General features: G+C 41.0%; 1 protein-coding gene across 1 annotated transcript in view; it reads right to left on the bottom strand.

The window, feature by feature from the left end:
- Positions 1 to 22882, bottom strand: part of nexmifb (neurite extension and migration factor b) — a 108676-nt gene that overhangs the window by 9625 nt on the left and 76169 nt on the right. Inside the window, exon 2 of the mRNA XM_015943221.3 lies at positions 2782 to 2912. Coding sequence (XP_015798707.3) covers positions 2782 to 2863 — 82 coding nt within the window. The 5' untranslated portion in view covers positions 2864 to 2912. The remainder of the gene's footprint in view (positions 1 to 2781; positions 2913 to 22882) is intronic.

Below are 22882 nucleotides of genomic sequence, written 5' to 3'. Positions count from 1 at the left end.
TAGTTTTTACCGTCAGTCTCTGAAAACATCCATCAAAATGTTGTTGAAAAAGAATTAAATGATGCCCAGTTGCTGAAAAATATTGTCGGCTTCGTAACATCTAACCATCGGGTCTAAGTCTCTGGGCGACGCCATATTAGATGCCATGGTTTTTCCTTTGGGAGCCCGTGAGGACAAAATACATTTACTGATTTGTAAAGAATGGTGACAAAACTTTCACCATTAATAAACGTTGTTGTTTTACACGTTTACCTCTTCACTCGTTGCCAGTGATGAGAGGGAGTCTGGTGTGCTTGTTGTTTTGCTGGAGGTTGCGCTCCCAGGGATTTTTGACCCTATCCGTTGGTAAGGCCTTACTCAAACACAAAAATACTGCTTGCATGCAGCACGTAGGGTTCGAATAAAATATAGTTTCAACCTATGCTACATTAATTATATGGCCTCTCTTCGTACCAGGGATTCTTTTGAGCGGAGAGGACACAGCGCTGACCGGTGATGCACTCCAGGCTGCACCCTGCACACGGCCAAAGTAACATTCTCAAAGTGGCCCCACCAAAAAAATATAATTAACACCCAATCATTAATGTCTGCTCATCTCTGGTGCTATCTGTGTTTTATTTGTGCCTGACGCGCTCCGCTGCAACAGAATTCATCACCCGTGGTCCGGTGATTTCCCCCGACCGGCGCAGCCGTGTGCGCACTCCGCTGTTTTGCGGTGGGTAGATGCCTTTGATGTGCTTAGTTAAAAATAACTCATGAAGTGAAAAAGTAGGAAGCCAGGAAACAGTTTTTCTGTAGGATTGAGAGGAGATGCAGGAAAATTAGACAGTCAGGACAGGAAAATAGGCAAATAACGAACACAACAAAGAGCTTGAAATGGAAGGCAGATTTATCCCCCTACACGTTTTACCGTTACAAAGCAATCATTTATAAGCAAGTAATATTTATGTATTTGATACAACTCACCTTCGAAACTCAGTCCCTCACCCAGGGCCGTATCAAGGCATTTTGGGCACCAAGGCAAAATATCCCCCCTCTCATTGGGCTCCCCTGGAAGCCTCTTTTTAATTTGTACCCCGCTAGCACAGATCCTGTTTCAGCTGATTCTCTCATTTTAATAATAAGCGACATTAGGGCTCAGGAATAAAACACAAGTCTGAACCTTCCCCCTGTGCTGCACAGTCGTTAGACCCACCCACAGATCAGCTGATCAAGAGGCAGAGAAAAAGGATAAATCGTCAACCTTATTTTAATATCGTCAATGATAAAACACACAAAAGCATCATTTTATCTGCAGTCATTCGTTAGTTAGGCTTCATTTCTATGAGCAAAAGTAAAACATGAAAAATGATTCAATGAATCAGGAGAGCAGAAAGAAATGTTTTTTTTCTTCTGTTTTTACATTTTCACTCCAGTTTGTCTAGAATTTTGTTTGTTTACCACATTTAGCTTGTACATTATGTAAAATATCTTACGACTGAAAGAACAAATCTGACCTGCTTAAAAACCGTTATCCTGGTGCAAACGCTTAGTGGTGAAACATCTCTGCTCCATCCAGCATGTTCAACTTGTCTGAACATTTTTAGTGTTTCAGGTTTCTCATAATGTTTATTGTGCTTTAAAAACTTTACAGTTAGCGTTCATTACACATAGAACAGATAATGTGTGCTGCACAGGCTAAATGGACATGAAATAATGTTACGTTTTCTTCTCATTTAGCTCCGTATCCTTAAAGGACATTAACCCTCTCAGGCTCAAAATAAGTTTTGATAAAAGGACGAAACACTAAGTCCTTCAGGGGTACTTCTGAGTTAAAAAATGCTCATGAAATATGGATGTGGAGTAACAAGGTAGGTTTTAACGTTGCAAATCTGCAATGCCTGCCTCGAGAGGGTTTAGACCAGTGAAGAACAGGAATAGATTATATTATCGCAGAGGTGTTCATACTGCTGTCTTTCTGTGTTTTAAAGTTTAAGCTGAAATTAAACCCAGAGTAACAAATTAGTGTAGATTTGTTGTTGAGACAGAATAAAATAAACCTTCATTATCTCACAAAAGAGATCTTGCTGCAAATTTGATCGCATCAAATATGAAAACAAAATTAAAATTAAAAGTTTTAATTTAAATGAGATTTCTGCATGTTGCAGGACCAAAGGCGATCTGAAAAATCCTCATGCAACAACATACACGTGTTAGACTTACAGTGCGTTAGCAGATGGAATCATTAATCACAAACATAAAAATAAATCAAAATTAACTGTTTAGTTTTTCTCCACTCAGACCTCTTTTGTCCATGATAATGAAGGTGAGCATGTGTGAGAGCATTAATGGCTGCACCCTGTGACACATTTGCACCTTTTTATGAGAAAATTTAGAAGGTGTTGTAAACGCATGAGGAGAGAGGATTAACAATAGCTCAAAAAGCCTCATTTAATGCTGCTTTTCCACTTCTCATTCAGGAAAAAAGACAACTGTTACACTCTTCCCATTTCTTTTCAGAGAGCTTAAAACTAAAGGGTGAAAAACTCATTTAAGGAAACTAGTTCTCGGGTATGTGTTAATACTAATTGTCTCTTTAAAGATTTCTTTTTTTTTACAAGCAAAAAGGCCTTTTATTCTTGAGAGGAAAAAGACGAATCCGCCTTTTAGGTCTGCAACCAAGTCTATTTAAACATTCAAAGGAAATTCTTTTAAAAAATAAAACAAATGAACATGTTGGTAAAGTTCTATTAAATGCACATTAGGTTTACTGGGTGTAAATGTCAGATAAAAGTGTTTTACCTGCGTTTTCCACAACGTTTGCATTCTCTGCGTCTGAAGTCTTCACAATCAATGTGAGACTGCTGTCTGCTAACACATCCATCAATACGGCTCGATGCAGCACCGCCTACGCATCATTTTGGCCGTCCCACCTGTTGAAAGAGCAGCACAGAACGAGACTTGAGTACAAAAAGTGTCCTGCTTGATAGCAAAGACAATTCAAAGACAGAAAATGATTAAAAACATGATTGAGACCGTTAAAGACAACTCTTTGAGCATCGAGCAATCACTAGCTTCTCTGCTGTGTATGAAGAAAAGTCACGCCTAAAGATTCATTCAAACTTCGCCAGCAACCAAAGTACAAGAGTCACAACCATCAGCATATATATAAATGGACAATGGGTTTCCATAGGCTCCAACAACATGTTTTGGAGGAAAAATGGGAGGTGGCCACCACCGCCATTTTGACCGTGTCACAGGTTCCGTCAAGCCCAGACAATTCCACAAAAGGGAAGAGAGGTGGAGCTGAGGGTGGGGCTGTAAGGCTGGGATCAAATGACGACACCCAATCGAACTAGCTACAAGCTAACGTGGAGGTGGGAGCTAAGCTAATGGAGGTAGCTACTAGGGATGAGCGAGTACACCACTATCTGTATCTGTATCTATTCAACCAACTAAATTATCTGTATCTGTATCTGTACTCGGAATGGGCGTGGCATAACCCAGAAGTGGGCGTGGTTTAACCGAGAGTGTGGTTTACAGCAATATATTACTTTAAGTCTGAAATTGATATGGATTGATCAGAAGTTGCTATGTGTATTGTTTATTTGAAAACTATTTACAGAGCAGCCTCAGAATTGAGATTTAATATTTTTGATCACAAGAGTAAAGGAACTATTTCAGAACAAGTGTTTCAATAAAATTAGAACATTAATATTTAAGTGGATGGATTAATACATTTGAACTCATGCAGTAGGAACTAAGAAATATGAAATGCTAGAACCAGACACAACTTTATGATTTTTTTTATTTTAATTTGATTAAACTGATTTTTTTTAACGTTCTTGGCATTTTGCCCCACACAAAGTTAAACAAAACAATGTGGATTGAGGTGTGTGTGTCTGAGAGAGATAGAGAGGGTGAGGGAGAGAGAGGGAGTAAAAAATAAATAAAAAACCCGACCGGAGCGGAGGTAGTGAGTGACTGATGCAGCACGTCAGCTCTGTCTTGTCAAATGCACCATGTAAGTTACGAAAAAAGTAACTTTAAATATTCAACCGAAAAAGAGGCGAGCTGAAGAAAACCTAGGCAAAACTGAAGAAACGTGAGCAACAGTGAAGAAATCACAGCGAGATCCGTAAATGTCTGTATGTGTGCGTGGATGAGCCGGACAGACTGACTGCGCTCCCGGCCGGCTAGAGAGTTTTGTGTGTAGGGAGGGGCGGGTGCTCTATGTGACTGGCCAATCACAGAGCGTGAAGACAGTCAGTTACCCAATGAGGATTTTCCTTCAGCACGATTACAGATATTTACCAGTTTTACTCGTGTCATGCTCGTACTCGTCAAAAACGCTTTATCCGTACCGGATACTTGTCTGAAACGAGTATCCGGCTCATCCCTAGTAGCTACCTAGTTACAACCGGAGCAAACTCTGTGGAACACCAGCGACCTGAAGCTAACACGGAGTTTGTGTGGAGGTTTGCGGCGCTTTTTCATGAAAACTATCTTTCTGTGACTAAAAAAGTATTAAATCAGTAAGTTTGTAAGTTATTTCCTTAATGAAAAGATATTTTGCTTTGAGCAAGTTTTCAATATTTTTAACGTACCGTATTTTCCGGACTATAAGTCACTCCGGAGCATAAGTCGTACCAGCCATAAAATGTATAATGAAGAAGAAAAAAACATATATAAGTCGCACTGGACTATAAGTCGCATTTTGGGGGGAAATGTTATTATTTTTCTTACAAAATCTGAGACCAAACATTTTACATTGCAAGGCAAGTACCGGTAACAATAACAGAATAAAGAACCCTGCGCAGCAGCGCACCACGGTCTCCAGCAGAGGATGGCGGTGTTTGAAACCCTCCCTTTGGGACAGGGGAGCTCATTCCTGGGTCGGAGCCGGCCCGCAGCAGCGCACCACAGGCTGCAACAGGTGATGGCGGGGCAGAGGAGCTGAAACCTGGGCCAGATCCAGTGCGCAACGGTGCGCAACAGACTCCAGCAGGTGATGGCTGTGTGTTTTTTATTCGCAGCAGGGCAGGGGAGCTCATTCCTGGTCCGCAGACGGTCCGCAGCAGCACGGTATAGCCTACATAATTTGGTATATAAGTCGCTCCGGAGTATAAGTCGCAGGACCAGCCAGACTATGAAAAAGAGTGAGACTTATAGTCCGGAAAATACGGTAGTTATTAGTAATTGAGATAAATTAGCAGGCTAAATACATTTCATATATTTCTAAAACTTAATACTTGTTTGTATCTTGTAAAGCCAAGTAGCCTTTATTCTGGACTCAGTACAATTAACCAAAAGTAAAGAGACATTATCCAGATGAAGTAAGCACAAGATAACTTACTGGAAGAAACTGAATTATCATGAGAACCAGAACAAGAGAGCCTGATAACAGTCGTGAAAATAATAATTAAAAAGTATGTATGTATAGTAGAAATAAAAATATATTAATTAGTGTAACTCACTGTGATCCAAACAATAAATCAGCCATCGCTGATTAGCAATCATGAAATGAGGTCTGGGAGTTTTTAAGTTTCATTTTTTTTTCTTATATTTTTTTCTTAGATCTGTTAAAAGGAAACCATGGCAGCCTGTGTGTCTTCAACATCAGCTACACAAAGCAGCAAGTGTAAGTACCAAATACCTGTCTTGACCACTTCATGTATGGTTTTGTACTTTAAACAGCTAGGCCAAACCTGTTATTTTTTTCTCCAAAGCCATTTGGATCATTGGAGACAGCTACGTGAAGCGTGGTGCCCAAAGAGCTGCAGAGACCCTCGGAGACAACCTTGGCCTCCCTGACTGTCTCCTGGTTTGGTTGGAGCGGACTGAGGGGGAAGGACCTTCTCCCCTTCTTTTTCCACTCCCTGCGAGGAAGAGCAGCTCCTGATGTCCTTCTCATCCACTGTGGCATCAATGACATGGGGGTGGTCAGCAGTGTGAAGCTGGTCAACATGATGAAGGAAGACCTGCACCGGCTTCACCTTCTACACCCTCATTTGATGATCATCATGTCATCCATCACCCAAAGGTGTAGATGGAGGTAGGGCTGGGCGATATGGCAAAAATAGAATATCACGATTTTTCCAATATTTTATCACGATTTCGATTTTATCACGATTTTTTATCCATGAATAGCATAACTTCAATTGTGTATTAAAGAAGAGAAACATTGAATAAACAAACATTTATTCATATTAGGAATAATCAACACAGTGCTAACACACTTATATTTTAAACTCACACCAGAGATGATAAAAGCCCTGAGAGAAACAATTACAAAAATCAGTTTTTCTCATTTTTCAAGTAACTTAACATAAATTAAATTCGTAAACATAAAGTGCAAACATGTCAATTGCAAACGTATTGTGCAAACATTAACTTGTTCAAAATACTATGCAGCTCCCAGTTGCTCATGTAGTGGATAGTTAAGCTCAAATACGGCTCTGATGTGCGGCTGGACCAGAGATCGCTTGTGGTAGCAAAAAACTGCGCATTCTGAATATTTTCTGCAACGCTCACTTTGCATTCAGCGTACATGCGTGGAATGGCGGTGTTCGAAAAATACTTGCGGCTGGGAAACTTGTAGCGCGGATCCAATGTTTTTATCATTTTCTTAAATCCCGCTCCTACTGCTTGCACGGGACACAAATCTTTAACCAAGTGGTACGTCACAGCATCTGTCACGCTGTTCCATCGTCTGCTGTCTCTGTCGTAAGGAGTGAGTTTTGTGAGTGTTTCTGTTAGCGTTTGCTGCCTGGAAGAAGCACTAGCCGCTGCAGCCGCAGGCTTTTTAGCTTTAGCTGCCAGCTGGCTCTCATTGTATTGTTTGGGATGCCTTCTTTTCAAGTGATTAAACAAGTTTGTGGTGTTGCCATCACTTGCCTTGACGCTCTCCTTGCAAACTTTGCAAATGACGTTTCGCTGCTCTTTGTCATCTGGTGAAAAACCAAACCAGTTCCATATAATGGATAGGGATGGGTACCTTTGACATTTGAATAGATTCGGTACTAATTCCCGGTACCTACGAATCGATAACGGTACTTAACGGTACCAATTTTCGATACTTTTGAGTGTTTCATATTTTAATTCTCTTTTATAATTAAATATATATTTTTCTCAATATATAACAATATTTGATAAATATCACGATAAATAACATTCAACTGTTTGTATTTTAACATTGTCCTTGTAGTTTTATAAGCTGATAATTAAATTGAAGCAAACATCTTTACTGTGAACTAAATTTACTGTGTATCTTCATTCCTTTGGCCGTCTTTGTTCATGTGATTTTTCCTACTGGGAAGTTAGAATTTCCGAGGAGAAAGCGAACGCACCATTAGCTAATAACAACGGTGGCAATGGAAGCTAACATATCAAGCTAACGTTATCTTTAATAGTTTATTTAACTGCTGGAGCAGATTAAAACGATGATGCCTCACACTTCGATCGTTGTCGCTGGTTTCATCTTCACCCAATCACCCGCCGCATTTAGTAAAGTGAAGCCAAACTCTAGAGCGCGTTCATGTTCATCTAGTCGGAAATTCGGAGTTCCGAGGAGAAAGCGAACGCACCATTAGCGAAACGGAAGCTAACATATCAAGGTAACGTTATCTTAAACATTTATTTATCTACCGGAGCAGATTAAGATGAGGATGTCTCACTTAGATCGTTGTCTGTCGCTGGTTTCATCACCCAGTTACCCATCACATTTAGTGAAGTGGACCCAAGCGTTAGCGTGCGTTCTTCTTTCTACCATGCTGCTCTGTTTACAACTCGCTCACAGGGACCGACAACATAACGCTCTTGCGTATGCACAGCTTTCTTGGCAAGTTCTCGTTATGAAGGACGGGTACCGAAACGAGGCACCGTTTGAAATGACGTGAATCGGTGCTCGGTCTTCGGAATGAAAACCTCGTTGTCGCTCCCAGCCGCGGCCGAAGCCATGATTGTTCACAGTTCACACACAGGTGAAAACAAGCGGGGCACTAATATATTACTATGACTCACTCTGATTGGTTAAGGGTCAAACAAAGGCATGTCATTCGACTGGGGTAAGTTCCCTTTTCATTCAGAGGCAGAAATTCAACAGCAGAGCTGTGAATCGTGATAAAAAGGTCTCTCAAAAATGACAGACCGTCAGATGTGTAGATCGTAAAACGGTCTAAAATCGTCATATCGCCCAGCCCTAGATGGAGGGCAGGTGTAAAACCTACTAAAATTGAGAAGGTGTAACGTGATGAAGGAGCCATTTCTACCCTAACAGCTGTTTCCTATTGACACAGTGTCAGTGTGCATGAAACAGCCTCAAGGTCATGCATTCGCTTCTAAACTATTTACATTCCAGCATGAAGACAGAAGAAAGAAGAATGAACTCTTTTCTTTTAATTAATCAAAGAACTCTATTTTAATAAAGCTAATCCATCAAAGTGTTAGTCAATAATAAGATGCGACCGACCTGTGAAATAAAAATATTAATTATTTTATTATGATCTTAGAAAATAAGTCTGTAATCTTAAATGTTCCAACAGGACTCATTTCACATAGTGTTAAAAAGACATAACGCATTCTCTCACTGATCCAATCAGAATTTTACAGATCTGAAAGAGGTGTGCTTCTGACGGTGTTTGGTAATTTTCATTCGACAATATACCATAACATCCGAGGTATAAAACTGAGCCACGTTAGCTCTAACGCCAGTTCAAGCGTTCCAGAGCAAGCGTCGGAGCGGCCAATCCGACCTTTAACTCTTCAACCGAAAGAACCTCGACAAGCTGAGAAAATCCAGTCGCTATAACAAGCAACAACAACAGCTCCTTTCAGAATAAATGCTCCACCGACCCAGGCTGGGTCTGAACAGATGCCAAGAAAAGAGTCGTGTGCCGGAGGTAACTCGCGACGGGTCTGGTCGGAACCGCGGCTCTTCTACCAGCTCGGTATCCAGAGAGGGTCCGCTTGGACCTCGACATTCCTGATCTCACCAGAGGACTTCCACCAGGCAAATAGACCGGCTTGATGGTGTCTCATGAGGTTCTGAAACTAACCCAAGCTTAATCCAAACCAACATCTTCAGTTCCCATCAGAACTAATTGCTTCTTCGGATTTGCTGGTTCTGATTTACATGACAGGTCATCCATTCACAGTCTCATCCATTTTTAGTCACACTATACACTTAGTTCTTGAATAAGCCTAGTTTAATTGTTAGTAATAAAATTCTTAACTTTTAAACTTGACTCTCTCTATTCTGTTGTCTCTGAGTGGATACATAATGGTTACACAATCTCTGCATTAAAAAGATCCGATCTTCTTGTTTAAATAACCCCCGATCCGTGAGGTGGATTTCATATTTCCTATGGAATCCCATGCCTTACGGCTCATGAATAAAATGTAAGAACCTCTCATTTTTCACTTACAGAAGGCCAGGAGGTTTGTCAACAGTGTCATGGCTACACTTATTTCTAGCTTAAATGGAACAGTTGTTGTGCATCCTCACATCAGACATGACAGTCCGGGGATATTTTTGTCAGACAAAGTTCATTTCACAAATAGGGGAAATGATTTTTTTAACTAATATTGCAGATTGTCTTAATGGCCAGCTCTAAAAGCAGTGAAAGACTTCCAGGTGGGAGTCCCGCTGCTTTTGAATTTTGCCTTTAGGACAGGTTTATTTTCAGACAAACAGGATAAACATATCCCTGACTGTTATAGCTAATGTGCTGTTGATATAATTTATCTATAGCCATAACACTGTTGACAACTCTGTTCTTCCTTCACAACCCAATGTTCCACTAACTCTGCAGCTGTCTGGGCTCCTTTTATTATTTTACCTTTTTTTTAATGTACCAACACTTTGTGTCCACTTATTTTATAAAATGTGATGTAAAAAATTAAATGTTTTTACTCAATTACTGGAATTTCTTTGGTTAAGACAAAAAAGGAAGGACGAATAATTTATGCCAAGTTGTTTCTACAACAGGCCCATTTTAAGTCCAACTGTTTCTTAGCAGCCAATAGAAATGTGTTCTTTACTAACTTCACTTGGTTTAAAAATCTTACTAAAACAACCCTTAGAGGCTGCGGTATTGCAAAACCTAATCATACTTGTTATGCAAATATTACCTTTGCAGATATTTGCAGATATTTTTTAAAGATAGATATTTGTGTGCAAAAAACCCATACACTTAAATAAGTTGTCATTCTTTATTGAAAAACAACAAAAACAGGTATACTGAAAGTGTGGGAAAATGATAATGTCAAAGTATGGCTCTTTAAATGTAATACTATTTATTTTTAAAAACAAAAACTCAAAATGTCCTCTACAGCAACATGACAGAAGAATGGTGGTCTGTCTGTCAGAATGTGCTGAACAGATTTGCTCTATCAAGAGGAGCCTTTTGTGTACGAGGTTCCCCTTGAATAAAAATTATATTATTGTAATATTGGTTTGTCAGAGAGGCTGACCGCTGGGAAGAACCGGGTGGAAGAATGGAACACAGAAGTCTCCCTCCGAGAGCTCCACCAACATGTCATATTTCAACCCATTTTATGTTAAATGCACTGGGTTTTACACCCATCGACATATACCCTATTAATTATTTTACCGTATTACATCTAAATCTCATGGTTAAACAGTACATGTTAAAATGGTAGTTAGCTCGCTACTTTGATAAGCTCAGCTAGTGCAAAAGCAGCAGTGACCTAAAATAAATAAATGTTATTTTACTTATCGAAAAAAATGAAGTGGAGACTCCTTGGATGCTCAATTAGTGCAATTAATACCACAGCAAGTCATTTTGTCCAACAATTGCACAAATAATATCCAAAAAAGAACGCACAAACGCTACAACTACTGGTCTAAGTTCAGAGACTAAAAATTGCGGAACAGTTTTCAGGCGAGGCCGAGGCTCAGACTGAGGCTACTGAGGCCTTTCCACTGAGCTAGCTATGTGGTCACGTGGGTTTGATGCTCATTAATTATACAGAATTTTAGGCATTTAATACACTTAAACAGAAGAATGACAATAAAAATTCACCCCCCTCAGAGTTGTCATGAGTGTAAACTATATCTATTAAACCTAAAACATGTTTTGGAACCAGGCTGTAAACATGTTTATTTCTGCTGTGAAATTTGTATTTTTAACATGGGAGTCAATGAGGACTTGCTCGCTCCTGACACCAGCCCCCAGCGGATGAGCGTGGAACTGCAATTTATTTCACTTCCACATTGGCTTCAATTTCAGACCCGCATTGTGGGGGCTTGGTCACAACTGAAATCACTATGGCAACTGTTAGCTATGATATCCTATTTTAAGCATCATTTAACATTTATAGCTGCATTGTTAACTTATGTGCGCCTCACGTAGGCATTTCTGAGCATATTTGTTTATTGTAATTAGCTGACTTCCTCCCTCTGTGGCAGAAGAGCTGCTCGGCTCAAAGAGCAGCCAGATTAAAGCAACGTGACTGAGGAACTGACGGCAAACTCTAACAATACTTTTTATTGTAGCGACTTGTGATAGTGAAGGTGTAGGTGGGAGATGAGTGTGTGCATGCACAGTGTGTGTGTGTGTGTGTGTGTGTGTGTGTGTGTGTGTGTAATACAAATTATATTATAAAGGTAGAGAAGGTGAAGTTAGTCAGCCTTCCGAACACTGGGTGAAAGTGTTCCGATTGTGAGGGAAAGTTTACAGACTCAGAGACTGTAACTGGTGAACTTTTGATGTCTCCTGCCTTTTAATATTGTTTCCTTTTCCTTTTTTCCATCCCTTGCAGCCCCTTTCTGGAGTATCGGTGCTGCAGGATGACAAATGAGGCGAGGGAGGGGATCTAATAACATGATCTCCTTGTGGTGTGAAAAGGGTGGCTGGGAGATTAAGATGGACGGTAGCCAATAAGACAAGAGTAGTGTGCAGCTGACTGCAACCTACTGCCGTCTCTTTCATCCTTTTTCTTCTAAATGTCATTAGCTGTGTACTGACCCGAGTGGGAGAGCTACCTGAAGGGAGCCCCTGCTTCAGCTTACACTAGCAAACACACACCACTGGCTCAGGGGGTAATTACTTCATGAGCCATCACATCCACTCACGTGTACAGCAGGTACACGGACAATAGAGCTTTTAGAACAGTGCACAATGTTTAAAAAGAGCAATAATAATTAGATGTTTGATTTTAAATGTGAAAAGGGGCAAAGATTGTTTATTGGAGAAAGGAGAATCTGTAAAATAAGTAAAACAGAATATTAGTCCATGAGGTCCTGTTGATTCCTCATAGTTAGAATCTTAAGGGGAGTCGTATAGGAAGCTGTAATATAAATTAATACACACATAATCTTTATATTGATTTCATTAAGAGCAATAAAAATATTACTGCATTTTAAAGTAATTTATGTTAATAATGATAAAAATGAAAATCTGATTTTTTTTAAATTTCAAGTATTCTTTAAATGTATTACTTTTTTGAAAATTTCAATGCATCCTTCAGTTGGACTAAAATGAGAGTTATCGAATTACTGAGCAGAACCTCAAAAGGACAAATGCACTTAAAACATCCTTCACCAGGTCTTTGTGCCACAACTCACTTTTCTACATGATTCAAAAATCTAATATTGAAACATTATCCTCATTTTGCTGCTGAGTTCTTTAACACAACAATGGAGGCTGTCACCGAAACCGATTTTTAGCCAGTTCGATAATACATCCAGTTCTTTGATAACATTTTATTTTATCATTAACTTCTTACTGTTCATATATATATTATAATCTACTAGATATTTTGAAACCAGATAATAAAAATTTGACAAATCTTTGTCTGATAGTCAAATATAAGAAAGCAAATGACCCAGAATATATATATATATATATATATATTTTAATTGTGGTAGATCTGACATTTCTTCTTTAAAGGTTAGGGTTAAATGTACTTAGGAGTTTATCAGTGTTGTGTCCAAAAAGGTTCGTCTGTCATGAGAAGCATCCTCGTCAAAGGGAGCTCTTGCTTGACTGACATGAGTGGAACATCATGTGTAACAATCGTGGTGAACGTTTATCTACGTTTGGTTTTTAAAAGAAAAGCCATAACATTGCATTTGCAGGATCTGCCATACTCCTACACACCTGATCATGGTGGTTATTAACGATCAAACCAATAATTAAATGCATTAGAAACGTGAATGTTTGAACATACATCAGCATAATCTGATTCACACCTTTGTTATTCTTCTAAATCATTTTAATTACATTTTCAATAATGGCTCAAAACGGAAAATGTTCATCCAGGGTGTGGGTTTCTCCTCAGGGAGAAGGCCGTGAGCTCATTCTAAAGTGCTGAACAAGACTTATAAAATTATTTTTAGGTCATGTATTTATTAATCACTGAATATTTTAAGTTTGACCTCAGGATATAAATCAATCCCCTTAAATAAAGCATGGAATGGAACCGACTGGCAGAGATGAGCTAAGCTTACCGCCCTGATCGATACAGCAGTCCTGAGGAAAGTGGAGAGAAGCTATCAGCGTTTTGTTGAACCTGCCTGAAGCCCGTGAGGAAGTGTGTCTCCAGCACGCCCGTGACAGTGCACAGCTGGGATGCTGTTCAAGCAACAGCTGCAAGAGTTCAGCGCCGAGAGCTGCTTTTAGGTGTGCACGCATTACCGCGTGTGTGAGATAAAGCCCCCCCAGCATCAACATACTCCCAGCAGAAGCTGCACATACAATCACACGAGGGGAGGCAGAGGGAAAATCAAAGTGGGGCATGTACCAACACCCCCAGCACCCCTCCCTCCAGCCAGCTCTACCGCCTCAAATGTGTTTATTTTCCACATTATTCATGATTTTCCTGTAGGCTCCCTCTTTTAGCATATCCACCACTCTGTCAAAGACCTGAGACGAGAGGCCATTTCAATAATGAAGATGGACTAACTGCAATAGAGAGTGCACATAAATTGGAGCTACAGCCAACAAGCATGTCCAATTTGCCAAGCGGTTAAGCCTGATGTCTGGGCACAGCTTTGGAGAGCGCCGTGGCTGCCGTCAACAGGTTTGTGCCGACCTGATTCATCCATCCACATCATTAATACTTCACAGAGGGCACCACCATTTAACTCTGCTGCAGGAAACTGCTCTTTAAACACTGCACATTAGGGCCACGTAATCACTGGAGCACTCGTTTCCGAAGCATTCAGCAGGTGCAGGAAAATTGCTGGTACTTCTGACCCCTCCGTTGTTCTTGCCAGTGGGCTGGGGTCCTTTGCATCGTGAGGAACAGAAATAGAGACAAAGAGCAGGAGGGAGAGGGTGCAAGCCAAACACAATGATTAGATTTTGATGTATCCTTTAAAACCCTCCTCCACAGATCATGTGTTAATGTGCAAGCTGGATAACAAGATAAGAACGTGTTTACTCGCTCTATATAGAACTTATCTGCGCTGCAATCTAATTCCTGCAAGCTTCCTCCCGGTTCCCCGTTTCAATGGGTTTCTACTCAATTCAGTTGCAGTTCACTTCAATCAAGCAGCAACAAATAGGGATGACTGGAGTTGGATGGCTATAATTGTTAAAAATATGCCAAGCAATGTCAAACGTGAGTAGTAGATGTAGATTCAAAGGGCCCATTGTATACACAGGGAGAGAGCCAGGGGCTGGGGAACAGATCAACGACAGAGGAGCTCTGAAAGAGGGCACAGCGCCACAGGAAACACTGATCCAGACTGACAGCGCTGAAATGGCGACTCTTCTTTCAGCACAGGTGAACAGTTTCAGAGCAGGTTCAGCAGCGGGCTGCAGACAGGCTGAGCAACCTGCTTTACACGCAACTCACGGCAATAATCCTGAATAGGCGTCCGCTCGAAGTGTGGTGAAACTGCAGAGCAGCACTAATACACACGCATGCACACACATGCATACACACACACACACACACACACACACACATGTACACACACACACATGCACATAAGCATGCATGCACACATGCACATGCTTGCACGCACATGCACGCACACATGCATATACACACACACACGAAGGCATACACATGCACGCACTCACACACTCATACACGCATATGCATGCACACACACACACACACACACACACACACACACACACACACACACACACACACACACACACACACACACATGTACACACACACACATGTACATAAGCATGCATGCACACATGCACATGCTTGCACGCACATATATGCACGCACACATGCATATACACACACACACACACGAAGGCATACACATGCACGCACTCACACACTCATACACGCATATGCATGCACACACACACACACACACACACACACACACACACACACACACACACACACACACACACACACACACACACACACACACACACACACACACACACATATGCCTGTACACACACACACGCACACACATTCTTTTAACGCAATAGGCCCCACATCAACACCTACTGAGAGGAGGGAGAGCTTTAAAACTCATCTTGGAAAGTTTGGATAGTTTAAACCAAATGACGTCAAAAACTGTATTAAAAAATAAGGATTTTTTTAAAATGTTTTGTTGATTACCTACAATCTGTTCTTTGATTTAAATCATACATGAAAACAATGGCACTGAGACAAAGACAACACACTTCCAACAGGTACTTCATGTGCTTTGCAGTGAATTTTGTTATATTTTTTATTAATTTACCACAACTCAAACTGAAGGAATGTGGCCTCCAGAAAGAGAACAAGAATGTGATCCATTTAATTTTTAAGTTACCAAGAGGAAATGTCTGTTTACAACAAATCAGATTCCTGTCTATGTCAGAGGAAGGTAGTCTGAGGCCACAGGAACATGAGCAAAGTTTTTTATTCTTACTGGAAGCAGTATTTAGTGTCTTTAGGGTTTTATTGTGTCTGTGCCCATCAGAACTAAACACCAACAAAGGCTTGTTGTCCTTCTTTGAGCTTCCAGCTTCATCATCCTCAGAGAGGACCTACAGTAAGTAGGTAAACCACATCAGACAAGCTTGAGAAGCTCTGCCCACATGGCATATTTTTTTGTGTTCAACCATTTGTAAGGGCAGTCCTGGCCATGTGCTGACATCATTGAAAAATGTTCAAAAGTATGGAGAAAAATGAACCAAATTTTGGAAAAATCATCTACCTTAATTAGCAGGCACTGATATCGATCACTCATGAGTTGCTGTGAGGGTTACTGATTAGAACCGTCTGAGCTCACCTACAAAATTCTATTTAATTAGCACTTGAGGGACTCACCTGGAAGCCACACGTGAAAAACGATGGCTAAAGACAGAAATATCTGTACATGAAATCTTCCTTCCTTCAGTTGTGTTCTGTGAGATGACAGTTCTGCTCACATCAGCCTCGTGACAGCAATCAGAAGTTTTTGTCCCAAGAATGATGAAAACGCACATCCACAGCACGGTATGATATCAGTAGCACACACATCCTTACACTTTAGGCTTTATATGCAATAAAACAGCTGCAGTGCATCTACAGTAGGAAGATCACTATGGTCGCTCATTATGATGACTAAAACCAGATGTCTTGACGGGACAGTGTGTGTTTTTCCTGGCGATAGGGGGCAGTAGATACATAAATTGTTGTAAGCAAGCCGTATTTTTGTGTTGCAGTAAGACCTTGCAACGGATGCCCATTAGGGTCAAAAAGACCTAGGTAGTGTAAACTTCAGTAAACAACAAGCACATCACACTACCTTTAATCACTGGCAACTTATAAGGAAGTAAATGTGTAAAAAAACAATGTTTATGAATGGTGGAAGTTTTGTGACCGTTTGTTACAAATGCATTTTGCCCTCAAGGGCTCCCCTAGAAGGAAATATGGCACCTAATATGGCATCGCCCAGAGACTTAGACCAGCTCCCATGTATTTTAGACCTGATTTTTATGGTTATATGTTGAGAAGCCACCAATATTTTTCAACAACTGGATATCATTTAATTCATTTTCAACAACATTTTGATGGATATTTCCAGAGATTAACGATAAAAACTACACATTGCCTCTTTAAGTCATGCAGCAGAGAGCTAAATGCTAACTGGCTAACACAACGTCATCCTGATCCCGGTTGTTTCTTAGAGTTTCTTCTGCATGTGATAGAGAAGTACATGGTTAACCGGTTAATTACCGTTAATGTTTTAACCGGGTAAACTAGTTTTTCCCGGTTAACTTCTTCAAGACCTTCTGCTGTGCTAGGTGCAATATAATTTGTGCCACCAGAGGGCGCAAGATCACAGCTATCATATATGTATACTGGGCAACCACAGAAGAAGAAATGAGGTTTTCAACTGACCAAACAAATGTGCTCAATCACGAAGCGGTTAACAACAAGGCAGTGTGAGAGCAGTTTATTCTTAGTTATTTCATTCTTGGAACTCAGTAAGCCTCATTAAAGCGCTGAGCCTGGCAGAACACGGTGCAGCAAACTGAACTGAGACCAGCAACAGGTCAGTGTGCTGTGACGCTCCTTGTGTCTGACTCCTAATTTGTTTAGTAAAATTAAGAAATGTCAAGTGTAATTATTTAGTTAAATGTAAGAAATATGTTTTTTTAAACTGTGGCCTCCAGAATGTGCTTATAAGCACGTAATCGCAAGCAGCGCTGTGCATTTGTCCCCTACCTCCCCCCTCCTGGACCCCATGCAGTTTGCATACAGAGCCAATCGGTCTGTAGATGATGCCGTCAACCTGGCCCTCCACTTCATCCTCCAACATCTGGATATACCAGGAACCTACGCCAGGATCCTGTCTGTGGACTTCAGCTCTGCGTTCAACACCATCATCGCTGCTTTGCTCCTAGGTCAAGCTCGCTCAGCTCACCGTACCCGACTCCACCTGCAGGTGGATCACCGACTTCCTGACGGACCATAGGCAATACGTGCGGACCATAGGTAATACGTGCGGCTGGGGAAGTCCGTATTGGACTTCAAAACTGACAACACAGGAGCTCCACAGGGCTGTGTACTGTCTCCACTGCTCTTCTCCCTCCACACCAACTGCTGCACCTCCAGCCACGACTCCTTCAAACTGATTAAGTTTGCGGACGACACCACCCTAATCGGAATCATCACAGATGCTGATGAGTCTGCATATAGGAGGGAGGTGGACCAGCTGATGTCCTGGTTAGGGTTGGGCATCGAGCATCGATTGGAACTGGGACCAACTGTTAGTTTTTCCCAGAATCGTTCAAAGTTTTTTTATTTCGAGCCCTAGTATGCTGTTCGGAAGAGGAATCCGTGGCCAATCTCTGTGAAAAATAAGCGTGATCTGCAAATTGTGATCAACACTTTTCAGAGCTGATCACACTTGCTGTCTGTGTGCAGCACCGAGTCCCCCCTCCCCCCACCCGGCGCAGCGGCCAAATATAAACAAACGCGTCTGCCGAACTTTTAATTCGTAATGCGGCATAGAGGAAACTTGTTAAAATACGTCAGGACTTTGGTTATGGTCAGAAAAAAACACACTGGTTGTGCTGCAAGTCTTTTTCTTTTTTTCTCCAAAACATGTTTTTGTCTAAATGAAGGTGATGTTATTGTTCATAGAATTAAAATTCATGTTGAAGTTAAGATTATTTCATCAAGTAGGACCTGTGGTTAGCTAGCTCATTTAAAACATGTAATGTCTTGAAAGAATCAGAATCGTGAATCGATAGGAACCAGAATCGAAACAAGGAATTGGAATTGGAATCAGAATCATTCTAAATCAAACGATGCCCAACCCTAGCTGGTGCAGTAACAATAACCTGGTGATTAACACACAGAAGACAGTGGAGATGATGGTGGACTTCAGGAAAGTCACAGCCCCCCTGCCTCCCCTTGCATTCAACAACACTCCTATCGTCATCACAGACTCCTTTTGTTTCCCGGGCACCTGCATCACACAGGACCTCACGTGGGAGCCGATTATCAGCACCATCATCAAGAAAGCCCAGCAGAGGTTGTTCTTCCTGCGACAACTGAAGAAAGCAAAGCTGCCAGTCCAGATGATGGTGCAGTTCTACACTGCTACTGCCAGGAACAGACAGAGACTGCAACATTGTGTGCTCAGACAAGAAGGTGATTGGCTGCAGTCTTCTATCTCTCCATGACCTGTATGCCACAAGGCCCCGGGGGAGAGCAGGCCGAATTGCAGGTGACATCTCTCACCCTGGCCACAGACTGTTTGAGATGCTTCCATCTGGCAGGAGGCTATGATCCATCAGGACCAAAACCTCTCGCCACAAAAACATTTTCTTCCCCTCTGCCGTCTGTCTCATGAACACTCGCTGACACCTACATTAACCCTCTCAGGCTCAAAATAAGTTTTGATAAAAGGACGAACAACTAAGTTCTTCAAGGGTACTTCTGAGTTAAAAAATGCTCATGACATATGTATGTGAAGTAACCAGGTAGGTAGGTTTTAACGTTGCAAATCTGCAACGCCTGCCTCCAGGGGGTTAACGTGCACATTACATACCAGTGTTTCGGATGGGTAGTTTACATCTTACTTATGAACCATAAAATGTGAGATTCCATAGAAATATGAAATATCAATCTGATGGATCTTTGAATATTTTAACCAGAGGATCAGAACTTTTTATTGCATGGATTAAGTGACACTTCGTATTAACTCAGAGGAAAGAAAGAGAATCAGGTTTATAATAGTTAAGATATTTATTTCTACACAGTTTAAACAAGACTAACTTTAAACACTCTGTGTGATGGACTAGGTGGAATGAGATGTGAGATAATGATGTATGTGGAATGTTGTTATCAGAACCAGCGGATCCAGAGATGCATTTAGTTCTGAGTGGGAGTGAGTGTTTCGCTCTAAACTACAGTTGGAGATTTATAACACATGAGACGCCATCTGTCGGTCTACGTACCCAGGGGAAGCCTCTGTTTAGATCCACAATGTCAAGGTCCTCTTGGACCCTCCTTGGAACCAAAGCCGGTAGAAAAGCTGCGGTGCCGACCAAACTAGTCTTGGAATGCTTCCAGGTCACGACAGGTTCATTGGCGTCAGCGAAACCCTGAAGGTGTCGTGAGGTTCAGCTTTTATTCTGAAGGAACCGTTGCGGTCAGGTGTAACTTGCAACAGATTTTATCCAGCTTGTCAAGGTTCTTTAGACTGAAGAGGAAGTCCGGATGGCCTGTCCGAGACTTCTCTAGAACGCTTTGAACCAAAGAAAAGGTGGCGAGGAATAGTTTTTATAATTGTCATATTTTGGTTTACTGGCGAATTAGAATTTGACATGCAAACGAGGGTTTATACAAACACCACAGAAAACCACGCCTCATGTCAGAAACGAAGGTTCTGATTGGATCAGACAAAAGGAAATGTGTCGTGTGACTTTAGCATTACGTGTCATCAGTGTCTAGTGCAAATGTCCAGGATTATAATCACTTGTAAAATACTACTGATCACAGGATTATAATATCAAGTAATAACATTATCATTTCACAGATTAACTGAACATTTGGCTCACATTATTGTTGGTAATAAGAAAGTTGTTGATTATGTGTTTATCAAGAGAGTTCTTCGTCTTCGTCTTGAGCTGTAACAGAGGTGAAGCAGTTTAGATGAGCATGAGTGCATGAAAGACCTTGGCCAATATCTCATGTAGATTAAGCCTGTGTCAGAGACTTTATGTCTCTGCTCGAGCAGACGCAACAGATCATGACCTTTAGGTCAAAAACAGGACATTCATGACGCTACACCAGTCACTGTAATAGTATGTTTGCAGTGTTTATCCTGCTGCTAATTGTACATATTAGGGCTGCAGCTATCGAATATTTTTGTAATCGAGTACTCTATCAAATCTTTTATCGATTAATCGAGTACTCTAATAAATTACCCTTTTGTGTTTGTAAACCATTATATCAAATAGCATGTTATAAAATATGAAAGACCTCTTAAAATGAGCAAACAATTGCCAGTTATTCAAGTTTTATTCAAAATTAGTTTTCAAAACTTCAGCACAGTAAACAAATGCCTGTGCAAAAAATAAGTATAAAACCTAAGTCGATTTTCCCCTCGTGTGAGAATCTACTAGCCTGGCAAGTCAGACAAAAACTAGGAGGATAACTGTTGAAGTAGCGCTGCGAGCTGCTGCGGCCCAAACAGCACCAGAACCGCTCACGGCGCATGCGCAAACATTGCTCGCCAGCTATTTCCCTATTAACACACGTCCATTTTAATTTCTATACTTTTTTGCTCACACAATAACAAGGATTGTAGAGAAAGCATGTTTGCCCTGGTTTTGTCATATTATACTGATCACAAAGCATTTATTTACTTTCTTTCGTTTTCCTCCGCCCCTCTCATAAATACCCGTGTCCTCCTGCAGCAGTCCCGAGGGACAACAGACATCAATAACAACACAATAAAAAGTCTGGCATGTTGTGTAAAAACTGCTATTTTTATCACACTTTTAGGTCCGACATGTTGCTACCAGACGCACAGTCTGAGCTGAAACTGAGTGCTACAAACGAGAAAGTCGCAGTGTCCGCAGAATTTGTAGCGGACCTCCGAGTCCGCTTGCAGAAGTGACACTTACATGTGGATGTTTCCTGGTCAGGTGCTGCAGCATGGAGGATGTCGTGTTGTTGTAGGCTAAATCCATTTTACAGTTTTTATACTGGACTATGTTTTCCGCCTTACGAAGTGAAAAATGGTCCCACACCTTTGACATCTTCTGTCTTTTTCACACTCCACCGGGGTCCACGTTGTCCACCATGGCTTAAGAGTAAGTTAAGTTACATTCGCTACTCGCGTGTGCATTCAGTGCAGTGTGTATGTGCGTCACTTATTTCGGTCCGGGTGAAACATGACCCCGGGCAATTGCAAAGCCATGAATTAATTAAACATGAATTAAACGAAGCCTCGAGGCAGAGAATTTGACTCGAGGCTTTTATGTACTTGAATTATTCGAGGTACTCGAGGAGTCGTTTCAGCCCTACATATTATTTATCATTTATTACCGACTATGTGTTTTTTATGTGTGTTCATGTTGCACCTTATCACCTAAACATAATATCTGAATCATCTTCTTAAAATGATCAAGAAAAACACTTTGACGATCAAACAAAAATTTAGAAATTGACAGAACAAAAATATTGACTAAAGAAAATAAAATTGTTACAATAGAATCAACAACCATACTTAAAATGAGTGATAAAGTATATTTCTTTTTTTGTTTGCCTCTATGTGTTTTTGTTATCAATTTTCTTTGTTTCATTCTTGCTGCTCAGAGCTTTGCTCTCACTACCAGATTTGCAGTTACACTTCCTGGCTCTCTCCTTTGCAATCCCTGCATTTTTGGTTGCAATTCTGACACAACCCTTTCGGGTGGGTAGGACTTCTGAGAAGTCCTTTCCCATAGGACTGTGGTTTCTCTTGAGGGACAGTTCAGTGACCCGGAAGTGATGTAGCCCCCAAGGCTTCTTTATTTTTACCCACCTCGGTCAACATGAATTTTGAGCCCCAAACACATTATTTCTGCTGTCTGTAGTGTCTACTGAAGATCTTAAGTGAGTATTGATAATATATTTAATCTTTTCTTAGGCACTCTCAAGTCAAGTCAAGTCAAAGTCATTTATTGTCATTTCTACCACATTTGCCTTTGTAATTTCTCGGCTTGACTACTGCAACTCTCTATATGCAGGGTTGTGTCAGTCAACACTGCGTCGCCTACAGGTTGTGCAGAACAGCGCTGCCAGGTTCCTGACTGGGACCAGGAAATGGGACCACATCAGTCCAGTTCTGGCCTCCCTGCACTGGCTTCCGATTTCCTATCGCTCACAATTCAAAATACTCGTCTTTGTTTATCATTTCTTCCAGGGTGGTGCTCCCCCCTATCTGGCCACACTCCTGAACAGACATTCCCCATCA

The sequence above is a fragment of the Nothobranchius furzeri genome, chromosome 1, assembly GCF_043380555.1.
Source record: "Nothobranchius furzeri strain GRZ-AD chromosome 1, NfurGRZ-RIMD1, whole genome shotgun sequence".
NCBI classification, from domain to species: domain Eukaryota; kingdom Metazoa; phylum Chordata; class Actinopteri; order Cyprinodontiformes; family Nothobranchiidae; genus Nothobranchius; species Nothobranchius furzeri.
The sequence above is the reverse complement of the archived record's forward strand: the minus strand, read 5'-3'. Positions and strand labels throughout refer to the sequence as shown.